Source organism: Pan troglodytes, chromosome 7 (assembly GCF_028858775.2).
Source record: "Pan troglodytes isolate AG18354 chromosome 7, NHGRI_mPanTro3-v2.0_pri, whole genome shotgun sequence".
In the NCBI taxonomy this organism is placed as follows: domain Eukaryota; kingdom Metazoa; phylum Chordata; class Mammalia; order Primates; family Hominidae; genus Pan; species Pan troglodytes.
The window spans coordinates 60,008,898-60,022,655 of record NC_072405.2 but is presented as its reverse complement, the minus strand read 5'-3'; the positions used below and the strand labels follow the sequence as shown (position 1 = coordinate 60,022,655).

General features: G+C 37.0%; 1 protein-coding gene across 4 annotated transcripts in view; it reads left to right on the top strand.

The window, feature by feature from the left end:
- The window catches only part of PXDNL (peroxidasin like), a 497,888-nt gene that overhangs the window by 361,714 nt on the left and 122,416 nt on the right, over window positions 1–13,758 (top strand). For all 4 annotated transcript variants that reach the window (XR_010159545.1, XR_010159546.1, XM_519754.8 and 1 more), the window contains exons 10-12: window positions 2,145–2,411; window positions 6,837–6,953; window positions 8,794–8,952. Coding sequence is in view for 2 of the 4 variants with exons in the window: in XM_519754.8 (XP_519754.6) it covers window positions 2,145–2,411; window positions 6,837–6,953; window positions 8,794–8,952 (543 nt within the window). In the remaining 2 variants the exon portion in view is untranslated. The remainder of the gene's footprint in view (window positions 1–2,144; window positions 2,412–6,836; window positions 6,954–8,793; window positions 8,953–13,758) is intronic.

Genomic DNA, 13,758 nt, shown 5'->3' with positions numbered 1-13,758 from the left:
TGGCAGTTCAGAGAACAAACAGGAGGGCATGGTAAGATAGGCATGTCAGGATGAGGAAGTCTGCAGCGGCAATTGCCGCAGGGCAGAAGAGAGCTGGTGGTGGCATGGATAGGGCAGTGGCAAAGTGAATGGAGGAAATTGCAGTGAATCGAGGTTTTCCAGGAAAAAAAGACACTTGAGTTGGCGATTGATTGAATATGATAATTCCTCACATAGTTTCCAAGTAATTTCTTTTAAAAAAAGTTTGTAGAGACAAGGTCTCACTCTGTCACCCAGGCTGGAGTGCAGTGGCATGATCATAGCTCACTGCAGACTGAAACTCCTGTCCTTAAGCGATCCTCCTGCCTAGGCCTCCCAAAGTGCTGGGATTACACCAAGTAATTTCTGATTGAAACACCACTGTCTCCTTCCAAAGCCTCCTTCCCTTCTGCCTCTAGGTCAAGTCTGACCCTGCACACAGGAGCATTTCTACTTTGAGAACATGACTTCCTCTTGATCCTTTCCTAATGTCCTCAATTCTCTTTTTAAATCTCTTTTGCCTGCCTAAAATGTGGTGTGTCCTCCACTCCCTTTCTCTAGTCCCCCGTGCCCTAATCACATTTTTTTCCTCTTCCATCTGAGCTCTTCCCAAACTTTCAGCTTTCATACTTCATGTAAAATTTATAGTCTTTATTGCTCAGATCCTTCCTGAGATTTCAATGGACATTGCCAGGACTTTGTTTTTATCTTCACATGTAAATCTTTACATCTGTCAAACACATTTGCCCACACAAACCCACAGCATCCTGTGTTTGCTATCTCTATTGGTATCATTACTCTCCTCCAGTAACCTCCGATTCACCCTCTAGTGCTACTCCTTCTTCCACAATTCTCTAAAAATTTAGTTCCATGCATGCATCAGATTATCTCCTTTTCCAGTTCTACTGCCACTGACTTACCTCGGAACATTTATTTCAATTATTATAATAACTTTCCCTTACCTCTTGCCAGAATGTTCTCCTATCACATTTACACCTAACTCTGAGACAATTCTTTCCGAGGCATGTTGTGGTTTTACAGATGATGTGTTCTGTCCTCTGTTCATGCAGCTAGAGTAGGAGCATACAAGGAGGAGTGTGTTTGTTCATCTCTGTATCTTTCCAACATCCAGCATGTTACTAATATACTTAAGACACTCGATATTGTTAGGAATTAAATTGAACATTTATTGTTGAATTGGATTAATTTAATTTATTTCCACTCTCCAGAATATGTTCGTCTCAGGAATGGATGATCCCCGCTCCCCAAACTTAGAATCAGTCATTAGGCATTTTTAACACCTTAGCAAATATTTAATTTTTGCTTGAGATTCCCAGAAAAGAGAAACTCCTATGAATTTGTAAGAGTGGAACTCCTTATATGAAAGTCTAAATTTTCTATTTACATGGATACTTGATGAATCAATTTATAATACGTTTAGCTGAAAGTAACTGAAAGCTTGGCTAGATATGGCTTAAACGCATAGCTTCTATGTGTGTGTGTGTGTGTCTGTGCATGTGCATTTTAATTGTATGCCACAAGTAGGACAAGGGTAGCCTGTCACAGAGCTGCCACATTACCTATAGTGAGCCAATAATATTCTTCTTTCCGCTTTTTGATCTGCTTTGCACATAGGTTTCTTTATTCCTCATAATTTTCACCTCTTAATCACAAAGTGGCTCCTGTAACCCAAATGCATTCCTGCCCGAATTCCAGGTAGCAAACAGGAAGAAGAAATGACTACTTAGACTTAGCACTTTTATTTATTCCCAGTGACATGTGCCTAAACTGTGTTTAAAAAAATGTGAGTATTCTTAAGAGGAAATGTTTAAACATTTAGCCCCTAAAATAAGGAATATGTATTGGGTAGGTGCTTTGCAGTATCTATAATACATCGTGATATCAAGGCAAGCAATCTTTTTAAAAAAGTGTTTACTTACAGCAAATCCACATTTCATTATTTTAGATTTAATTCTCTGGGAATTAAATGTATATATATATTTGTGTAATATTTTAGTTTAAAGGCATTTTGAAAATGACAATAATCTTAAAACCACAATGCAGAATAAATAAATCTTCCTAACTGCTACTTGCTGGATTTTGTTTTGTTCCCCCTTTGCCATCAGCCAAACCAAGCTTTGTAATCCAGCCTCAGGACACAGAGGTTTTAATTGGCACCAGCACAACTTTGGAATGTATGGCCACAGGCGACCCACACCCTCATATCACTTGGACCAGGGACAACGGATTGGAGCTGGATGGATCCAGGCACGTGGCAACGTCCAGTGGACTTTACTTACAGAACATCACACAACGGGATCATGGTCGATTTACCTGTCATGCCAACAATAGCCACGGCACTGTTCAAGCTGCAGCAAACATAATTGTACAAGGTATGGGAGCAGAAGGTCATGATTGAAATGTTCCTCCTGCCACACTCAGAAAATTATTTTTCAACTTAAATAATGTCATGTACATCAGTGGAGAGATATTTTTATTTGCCAATTATTTTTTGACACAATAAGATTTTCAAAGCTAATCTGTTTCAAGTTAAAAGTTGTTTTTTTTCTTTCCTACTTCAATCTTTATCCAAAGGTCAGACTCAACCATTAGCAACAAAAGAGATGGAGTCATTAATCTGGAAGGAAACTGTCAAGAGATATTTGTGCTTGAGAATATTTTACAGATACAGAAAAGACAGTACAGATATGAAAGTGAAAAGGCTGTGCCCTGTGTTCATAGTCACTTACCAAACTGTCTACTCAACAGAGCTTGAGGACATGCTGAAGGCTCCTACGAGGCCAGGCTGTGTAACAACAGCAATAATAAAACTATTCTGAATCCAGAAATTAATTTATATGCATGGGCATGCAATCGTGTTATAAAGAAGGCACATTCTTCTTTGTACTTTGGTTCTCAGCCTGGGGTAGCCCCTTCCTTTCTGGTGTGTGTGCGTGCATGTGTGTGTGTGTGTGTGTGTGTGTGTGTGTGTGGATGTGTTTGTGTGTGTGCGTTTGTGTGTGTGCATGTGTGCTTGCATGCCATCTTCCTGTAGGGTTAGAGTTTAGTAAACAGCAGAATATAAGTGCTATTGGAGTCATATCAAAGGTTCAGTTTTTTCTAAACTAGTTTTTCATCAGTTGACGAGAGTACGGTAATTTACATGATCCATTTTAGGGGCTTCCTGATATGTGCATATTTTGATTGAGTTAAGTTTCATTATTTTAAGATTTGCATAGGATGTTATCTACCAAAACACTGAACCGTGTGAAACATAGAACAGAGAAAAAGGGAAGTGGCCAGCCTAGTGCAGTGCCTGGGTTGGGAGGGCTTCAGAACAGTGAGCCCCAGTGACCCCCAAGAGTGATCTTGGCCCCCACAAAGCACAAGGCTTCCTCCAGCCTAGTCTTCCTGCATTCAGAGAATGTTTTCTAAATTGAACTGTTTAGCATCAACTCCTTAGTAGCAATAGATCAATACTTTCTTGTTCCTATTTACATGTCTCAGGAAAAAAAATTGTGTTTTTCCCTAGAACTGCTAATATCCCCAAAATACTTTCCTTGCTCTAATAAGAAGGCACAGAAATGAAATATTTTCTTGAGGTCTTTGGTAACTTCTGGGGGAAATTACTTTTAAAGGACCCAAACATTATTTTTAAACTTTTAATATGTTGAGATTGAAAAATGCCTTCAAAGAAACTGTGTTTGGGTTTTGTTTTGCTTACATCATTTTGTGTTCAATGTCTGTTTTTTAGAAACCTAATGCCTGATCACTTTCACACTTTAGTGGTTGCCTGTATTCCACACTGTGCTAGGCTTTTGTTTCTCAGCTTTTTCCATGTACTTCCTTTCTATGCTTCCATCTGCCCATCTGCGTCAATCATTGCTTAACAGAACTCTGGTAACCTTTACCATCCTGCCTATTTCTTCTACCACAATATGCTAATGATTTCTTGTTGCCAGTGAGTTTGCACTGAAATGGCCATCTGCTTGTCCTTTGTTATTTGTGACCATGTACTTGTGTCACTTTTGGATCTGTGTGCCCATATTTTTAATTGATTTTGAAATGGTCCATTAATCATTCTATACATTTATTTAAAAGGCTGATTTTATTTGCCTAATCATAGATTAAACATTTTAAGATGTATCCTTTTGTGTCATTTTAACAGGTTTCTATCCATGTTCTTGATCTTTTAATGTCTGTTTAAACTGAGATCACAGTTACCCACAGATAAACTTCCTTTTTTAGACTGACTGGAACAAATATAAATAATAAATAAAATGACACAAAAAAGCTTCAATGAAAGATATGAATCACAGTGTGGACATATAGGTAAAAAGGCCTATGGTCATCAACAGTGTAAATCAAAATGCTTTGTGTGTGAGGCAGCACCTTAATGAGTAGCCAGAATTTTAGATTTTAATAAAATAGCAAAACACTTCATCTTGGCATGTGCTATTTTAGCACTGGAGGTGGGACTTAGAAGGCCATCATTTTAAATGGAAAGTGCAAAGATGTCAGCTTCATCATTCCTGTCTAATTATTCCACCTTCTCTGCCTGCTTTGGTGGTGTTCATAATTTCTTCATCGACCTAGCAAGCTGCTCATTTTAGTGTTAGAAACAAATGTAAATTGACTATTTTCTTAAATGTTTTCTATGCTTTGCTAAGATGTGGATCTTGGGTTCTGTTAAAAGTGAGAACACGTGAAGTTTAACAATTCTTTTCACACAGACTTGGCTAACCGTGAACTTTAATTATTATTAAAGTTATTAAATGTTAATATTTTTAATAATTAAAATAAAATTAAATTTTAATATGTTAATAATTATTAAAGTTATTATTATTCAAAAGTTGAAATCAAATTTCCCAACACTAGAACCAGGACTACATTATTTCTCTTAACTACTACCATCTTTTGTTATATAGCTCTTTTACTGTGTCATGAATCTATTTTTTAATGTAGAAATATTTTTGTTCTTTTTAAGTTGTTCCTAGTAATTTTGGGAGTTAGTGTAATGTTCTGGAAAGAACATCAGGCTGGGGGTTGAGCGGCCCAGATTCTCTACTATCTTTTCTACTTATTAGTTCTGACCGAGAGAAATTCAATCCTACCTCCCAGAGTCTGAATTTTCTCATCTGTGCAGTGAGGAGCCTGAGATTGCTGATTTGTGGGCTGTTTTCCAGCTTGACTTTTCTAGAACTCTATTACAAATAGCTTGCAGGCATTCCTGAGGGTTTCCATGAATTTGTGTGACTTGGAAATTTATTTTATACCATATTTAGTCCAGCACCTTACTAAGAATGGATGAAGACTTTAAAAAACTCTTTAGTACTTGCACACAGTATGAAACTTGCAACAAATACACTTTGCCAAATATTATTTACTTTATCATGTTTCTTGTATTTCCAGATGCAGGTGAAAAGAAGGGAGTAGTAGGAATTGTGCAAAAATCTAACAAGGCAGAGAAATGATTTGTCAAGTTGTCAAAGGCATTTGAACCAGAGTGACTCCATCTTGAATGAGGGCTGGGTAAAATGAGGATGAGACCTGCTGGGCTGGATTCCTAGCAGGTTTAGCATTTTTAGTCACAGGATGAGATAGGAGGTTGGCACAATATACAGGGCACAAAGACCCTGCTGATAAAACATGATGCAGTAAAGGAGCTGGCAAAAACCTGCCAAAACCAAGATGGCGATGACAGTGACCCCTGGTTGTTCTCACTGCTCATTTTATGCTAATTATAATGCATTAGCATGTTACAAAACACTCCTACCAGCACCAGGACAGTTTACAAATGCCATGGCAATGTCAGGAAGTTGCCTTTTATGGTCTAAAATGGGGAGGAACTCTAAGTGCTGGGAATTGCCCACCCCTTTCCAGAAAACTCGTAAATAATCCACCCCATGTTTAGCACATAATCGAGAAATAACTGTAAGTATACTCAGCCCAGCAGCCTACACTGCTTCTCTGCCTGTGGAGTAGCCATTCTTGATTCCTTTACTTTCCTAATAAACCTGCTTTCACTTTACTGTATGGATTTGCCTCATATTCTTTTTTGCACAAAATCCAAGAATTCTTTTTTGGGATCTGGATTGGGACACCTTTCCAGTTACAAAGTCATCTGCAAAAGTTCTTTTGATCACTTAGGCGTTACTGGGGATCATTGCGCTCTTCTTAAATGGCCACATTGATTTATTTTTTTATTCAATCAAAGAGTCACGGACAGAATCCCTTTTCAGGAATGGCATATGCAGCTATTAGCTATTTCTTATTTATACAAAAGCAATAATACAAAATCTGAATATTTGGAACTCTGAATTTTGACATAAATATGACTTTTTCAAAAGTATAATTTCAAGTGTTGCAGGAACATTAATCTTAAGGAGCTTATTTTTCTTTCTGAAATCGAAAGATCAACTCGTTTCAAATTTTATTGTGCATGTGAAAGTTTGGAGAAGACGGTTTTGTTAATAGTTTAAAGTACAATTTGTAGCTTTAAATATGTTTATCACATCTACTAAAATGATAACCAATATGATTCAATCATGGGAAACAGCTGCCGTAAGATTTAGAAATGGTTTCTTCTTGTTGGCTACTGCTGTTTTGCTTTGCAGACCAGATGTGTGTATTTCTGGCTTCCTTGCAAACAGGCACAAACATACAGAAGCACCTCCACACTCTTTATAACCTTGTTTATATATAATTGTAAACAAATTCTGATCACATGACATATTTGAAGACATTTTCTTTTTTCTATTGGCACTGAAAATTTGTAAAATAATTTTCAATTTTGATGTATGTTTCATTCTCTTTAGCTCCTCCACAATTTACAGTAACCCCCAAGGATCAAGTGGTGCTGGAAGAACATGCTGTAGAGTGGCTCTGTGAAGCTGACGGCAACCCACCTCCTGTTATTGTCTGGACAAAAACAGGTATTAGAACATCTGCAGGTAATTGTGGGGAAAAATAAGTGCCTGCTTTTGTGGATAGTAAAAAAAAAATAGTTTAAATTAATTATCGAAGGTGTATCACGGACATGAAAAAATTACACAGAAAATAATCTTTGATCTAAATATGACATCATCATAATTTTCGTGGTGTTTTGAGTTTTGGCATTTGAGTGTGTGGCCTTCCTGAGATCATCCCCTCTGGGACTCGGTTTCCTGATTTTTAAAATAAAATTACTGGAAAGCGTACAGTTGTTTTGTTTGTTTGTTTGTTTGTTTGTTTGTTTTGAGACAGAGTCTTGTTCTGTCGCCCAGGCTGGAGTGCAGTGGTGCAATCTCGGCTCACTGCAAGCTCCGCCTCCCGGGTTCACGCCATTCTTCTGCCTCAGCCTGTAGTTGGGACTACAGGTGCCCGCCACCACGCCCGGCTACTTTTTCTGTATTTTTAATAGAGACGGGGTTTCACCGTGTTAGCCAGGATGGTCTCAATCTGCTGATCTCATGATCCGCCCGCCTCGGCCTCCCAAAGTTCTGGGATTGCAGGAGTGAGCCACCGCGCCCGGCCGCAAGTGTAGCAGTTTTAGACATTTCTTTTTTAGTGGGATAATTTTCTTCTAGTACAAAATGAAATCACAAGTGAAATGAAATCCGAAGTGAAGCTCCAAAAAAGAGCTGCTGTTCCTGAAGTGTGGGTGGTGGGGCGTGGGCCTGGCAGGCAGGATCCAACCCCCTATGCCCCACCAAGGGGCCAGACACTTACAGGGAATCTGGGCACATAACAGAACAGGATTGACGATTGGCTGGATGAGAGCTTGTCTAAGATTCCTCCGGGCTTGGGAATCCTACTTTCCATATTAGTTCAGGTACGAAATAAAATTCAAAATCTGCATTTATGAATTTCTTGTCTTAACATTTTTGCTCTATTCTTTATGAGATTAGTTGATAGGAGGTAGACTTTGGAACCATAAAGCCTTGGTTCACATCTCCACTCCTCCATTTGCTTGTCATGTGACCTTGAGCAAACCTGTTAACTGCTGTTTGCCAGAGTCTTTGTTGCTGTGTTGGGGGTGATGACGTTTCCTACATCATAGGGTGGTTGTGGGGTTTGATTTGAATAATTTATAGTCTTCAACATTTAGAATAGTTGATGGCACAGTGTGTGTACGCTCAATAGGGTTAGCTATTCCTTTTTCCATCTGTAACAAGACATTCAATAAGATACAAGTTTTCCCTGAACTAGTTGAAAATTATAATCTCATTTAATTGTTAATGACCATAAGAGTAAAGTGTTAAGAAGGATTCAGAGGCTCATATAAGCTCAGCAGTGCAAAGTACAATGGCCTGTGGTTGACTGTGTAGATTAACAGCATGAATGTCACAAAATCACCATTTTTGATATGCTGCCTCTGCATTTTAAATGTATTTTAATCACGTTATTGTATTCCAAATATTGCATACACATGATAAACAACTGTCACGAAGATATCTGAAAATCAAATTTAAGAATCAGATTGGTTTTGAAATTTGCTTTCTGATTATAGTAAGGCCGAGGGGCACAAACATGAAGATTAAAAATTCATTAGGAGGCTGGGCTGTTCTGGTGACAGATGAGAATTCCTTATGATACAGTGGCAGAGTTTCGGGGACAAGCGGCATGGGGGTGCTGTGTTTCTGGGGTTGCAATCCTAGGGCACAACGCACACAGTACACCCTAGCACCGAGAATTTCCTGAAAGACAGGCCTCACCCTTTACCCAGGACAGCCAGCAGCTCTGGCTTTCAGTGCTCTGGGCCATGAAGAATACTTTCTTTACCTCTTTTTGCAGGAGGGCAGCTCCCTGTGGAAGGCCAGCATACAGTTCTCTCCTCTGGCACTTTGAGAATTGACCGTGCAGCACAACACGATCAAGGCCAATATGAATGTCAAGCAATCAGTTCGTTGGGGGTGAAAAAGGTGTCTGTGCAGCTGACTGTAAAACCCAAAGGTAATATATACTGTGATTCATATTCACATTCTGAAGTGTGCCCTCTGCCTGTGTCTTTAACACACCTGACAGGGATCTTATGACATATATGACTATATATATATATATATATATATATATATAGTCATATGATCTAAGAAATGCAAATTTGATATCTTCTTCCAATCAGTCTTTTATATAACTTCAGTTTTTAGAATTCTATTTTCATTCATATTAATTATGATTATGTTTTCCTTAAAAATGCCATTTCAGGTTTTCTTACAAAATTTTTTACAATTACTATGATTAATTAGTCCTACTTGCCTAGACTGTCTTACAAAAGAATGCAGCTTCTCGGCCTGACGTGCTGAATCTCACTCTGACACTGAAGTATGTTTTATGCTGAGTGGTATTAGGAGTACAGTGAAGACACTCCCATTCAGACTCTTCATGTGACAACTGTACTTAGGTTTATCCTACATAATATATATTGTGGAATGAGATTGTGTTATTCATCCATAATTTATTGTCAACTGATATATAAAAAGGGAAAAAAATCAAGATTTGAATTTTTAAAGATAATTCCAATATAAAAATGAAAAATGGTTGTTATTAATTACTACTGAAATTTTTTCTTAGTTTCTGGCTTATGGTGAAATGATGGAACTTAATTACAAAATGCATAGCACCTAAACTGCGTTTTCAGCACTGCTTTACATTTTGATATAATTTCCTAAGTCTCTCCACAATTTGCTACAATTTGTTCTGACGTATTAGATCTCAATTCAGAGGTAACATATATTGATGAGAGCACAGGAGAAGGAAAAGCAAAGCTCTGCTGCATGCATCAACGTAGGTGTGAGAAGAAGCATTGGGAATGCTGACATGTTCATGATGCCTGAACACAGATGAAGGCCTACACTGAGCTACTGTCTACATATGGTCTGTTAGCAATTACTTTCCCCTTATATTTTAGACATATTAAATGTTTTTTTTTAAAGGAAGTTGAGGTTCCCTTATATTTTAGACATACTAAATGTTTTTTTTTTTAAAGGAAGTTGAGGTTCTACGAGGGGGAAAAAGGATTGTAGGGAAGATATGAAAATAGCAACTCAAACGAGTGGGAAGATTTGAAAATACAATTGTGGAAAGGTGTCAGGCTATGACGTGCCCTGGCAAACCTTTCTGTCTAAGAGGAAATACCAAAAGCTTGTCTGCAGAATGTTTCAAACTACTTTTGAATTGGTGTTCAACTAAAATCCAAAAATTAGGTGGTATTTACATTATATCTTTTAAAATGGGACCAATAGTAAGTCCACACATATTATTAAAACCAAATATGAGGTAAGGACACTAAAGAGCCTCATCTTGATTTTTCCCTATTGCCAAATCCTTTCACTTGACTTGCTCCTGTTGATGCTTTAGATCTCAATCTAGAAGCCACTTCACTTCCCTACGGAGGCTTCCTCGACTCTCTAAGACCACTGTAAGTTGCCCCTGTTGAAATTAGTGTTAGAATACACCATTTAATCTAGGAGTTGACATTTGTAGAAGAATTTGATAAATCTACCACATATCCGTAGGTGAGAAAATACCACTAGCAATTGGCATGAATATGGAAGCAAACAAGTGTTTTAGAGAACAAAGGGCCCTAAGTGTAGCACCAGATTTTGTGAATGGTGGCAGGTGAGAGCCATATGGAAGGAGTTAGTTGGGATTGTTGGTTGAGTTGGAACACACCAGATCTAGACTTCAGACTATAGAACTATTGAAAGTCTTGATCAGATCGATTATTCAGAATATTCATTAACCTGGGGCGAGCGTGGTGGTTGCTCACACCTGTAATCCCAACACTTTGAGAGGCTGAGGCTAGTGCATCACCTGAGATCAGGTGTTCGAGACCAGCCTGGCCAACATGGTGAAACCCTATCTCTACTAAAAATACAAAAAATTAGCCAGGCATGGTGGCATGTGCCTGTAGTCCCAGCTACTCGGGAGGCTGAGGTGGGAGGCTGAGGAGGGAGAATCGTTTGAACCTGGGAGGTGGAGGTTTCAGTGAGTCAAGATCATGCCACCGCACTCCAGCCTGGGCAACAAAGCAAGACTCCATCTCGAAAAAAAAAATAGAAAAATAATATTTGTTAACCTAAAGAGGATAGGATAGGTTGGAATGGAGAAAAATGAAAGTCAGAAACCACTGGAGCTACTACTGTCACCAAGTGATACGTTATGAGATCTATAAACTAGGATCACAATGGTGGGAATGGAAGAGTGAATTAATTCAAGAAAAAGTATAGCAGGTTGAATCATTTTATCTCTGAGATTATGAGGAATATTTTCACCCCCCAGTACCTGTTCCCAGTAATACTTTGCAGAACCTTCATCTGTTTCCAGCTAGGAATCAGCTTCCTTAACTATATTTTGGGCATATTGCACATGAATTTCATGTGCTATGACAGTCTTATTCTGCCTAAGGTGTCTTAGTGTTGAATTTCCTTCGGGTATTAGGTGTTTTTTTTACTATGAAGAATCAAATACTATTTTATTTAAGGAATGTTCTCTTGAATTAATTCTTTTAATATCACTTCTGTCTCATTATTTGTTTCTTTTTGGGGAACCTCCACATTTTGTGTATGTTGCAATACTTCTGAAAGTGTGTTCTGTGGTTGCTGGTTGAGGGAGATCCCGAGACCCTTGAGGGGGTTTCCTAGGTTAAAACTTTCTCATAATAGTATCAGTAATTTGCCTCTTCACTGGGTTGACATTTGCGCTGATGGTGCATCATGGTGGGTAAAACTGCTGGAACCTCAGCCTGAACCAAGACAGAGGGTGCCAAATGGTAGGAATATATCATTATATCCTTTGTTTGTAGCAGAAAGTAAAAAAGAAAAGTAATTTTACTTGATGCTGTTATTGATGAAACAGGGGGAAATATTACTTTTATTAAATCTTGACCTTTACATACATATACTTTCAGTAGTTTGTGTGATAAAGGAAATTGTCAAAAGAAGCTACCTAAAGTTAAATGATGAGTAAAGTTAAATGATGAGTTACTGGGTGCAGCACACCAACATGGCACATGTATACATATGTAACTAACCTGCACATTTTGCACATGTACCCTAAAACTTAAAGGATAATAAAAAAAAGATACCAATTGTCAAATTTTGATATAGCATAAAAGAATGTTTACAGTTATCTGAAAAATCTTTAAAAATACTCCTATACTTTTAAAAACATGTCTTTGTGAGGTAATACTTTATTCATAGACTTCAACCAAAACAACTAATTGTAAGAGATTGAATTTGAAAGCAGTTCTTCTACTACTGAGATTTGTAAAACAATGCTACTCTACTCACTACTTTTTTGTAGAAAATATAATTAATTTTCATAAAAACATGTTATTTAAAAATGCTGAGTTTATAATTGTAATTTTAAAATGAACACATAAATTTTTAAATTCTCAGTTTTAGTTCCCAATGCAGTAAGCATAGCTACATGTAAGCCATGTAAATAAAAGCTCTTAGTGCTTGTCAATAATTTTTAAAAGTAAAGGGTTCCTGAGGCCAAAATGATTGGGTGCACTCATCTGTTGATCTTCTTTGCCCAATTTCTAGCTCTCTCTCTTTCTCTTCAATCCCTTTTAGCTCTTTGTTTTCAGAGCATTATGCTGGCTTTTTTCGTATCTGTCTTCATATCCCTCATGTGTTTTTGACAGTGTCTTTTCACTCCAGAGATGCTTCTAACCCTTACTTATGCATTTTATTTTTTCCACTAGTATTTTGGATAATTATATGCAAATATTTGTAAGCAATGAATAAAATTAGTAATTTTACAGAAAAATGTAACTAGTGAAAATTTATGTCAAAAGAGAGAGAAATCTAAACAGAATGTTACAAGGAGAAAACAAGTTGCCAGAGATCAGAGCAGAACAGATACTCAAATTATGACTCTCTGGCATGGCTGTAGAGGTTGTTAATTATTCCACGTGTTAAACCTGTGGAAGAGCTACCTTTACTAAATCATGTGGTCAGGTGCTTTTCCAGGAGGAACTATCATTCCTTTAAATAACATTTCCAATGTTACTTAAATTGCTTAGAGGATTAGAAAATAATTAATGCCATAAGGTATTTTTTAAAAACAAGCATAATCTTGATAATAAAACTCTAAGAATTAATTAAAAATAAAAAAAGCAAAGCCCTCGCATATCCACATGAAAATCCAAAATGAAAATAAATAAATATAATCATAGATATCAAAGAATCCAGTAGCACATTAAAAACATTAGTGGTATTTATTCCAGAAATTTAAGAACAAAACAGTAGTAGAAAAGAATATATTTTATTAATTAACATATTTTATATTAACAGACTTAGGAAGAAGAATCATGAGTATTTCCATAGCTACTAAAAAGGCATTTGTTAAACATTCAACATTCATTCTCATCAAAAACTCTTCATAACATAGGTCTGAATAGATATTTCTTAAACATGATAAAATAGGTCTACTGAACTCATTAGCTAGAATCTTGCTTAATCAATAAATGAGATAATATTTTCATAAAGAAAGGAACAGACCAAAGATTTCTACTGTCATCACTGTCATTTAACATAGAGTTGAGTGATAAGTCATCAAAATTAGGTAAGATATGCAAGAAAGAATAACCAAGAAAATTCTGAAAAAGAACCAGAATCAAGGAGGGCTAATCATACTAGATACTGAAACACATGATAAACCTACAATAATTAAAACGTACCCAGATAGTATATTAGAAAACAATATGTAACCCACAAATTTGTTCCATTTTATCTGGGAATTAATGTGTGA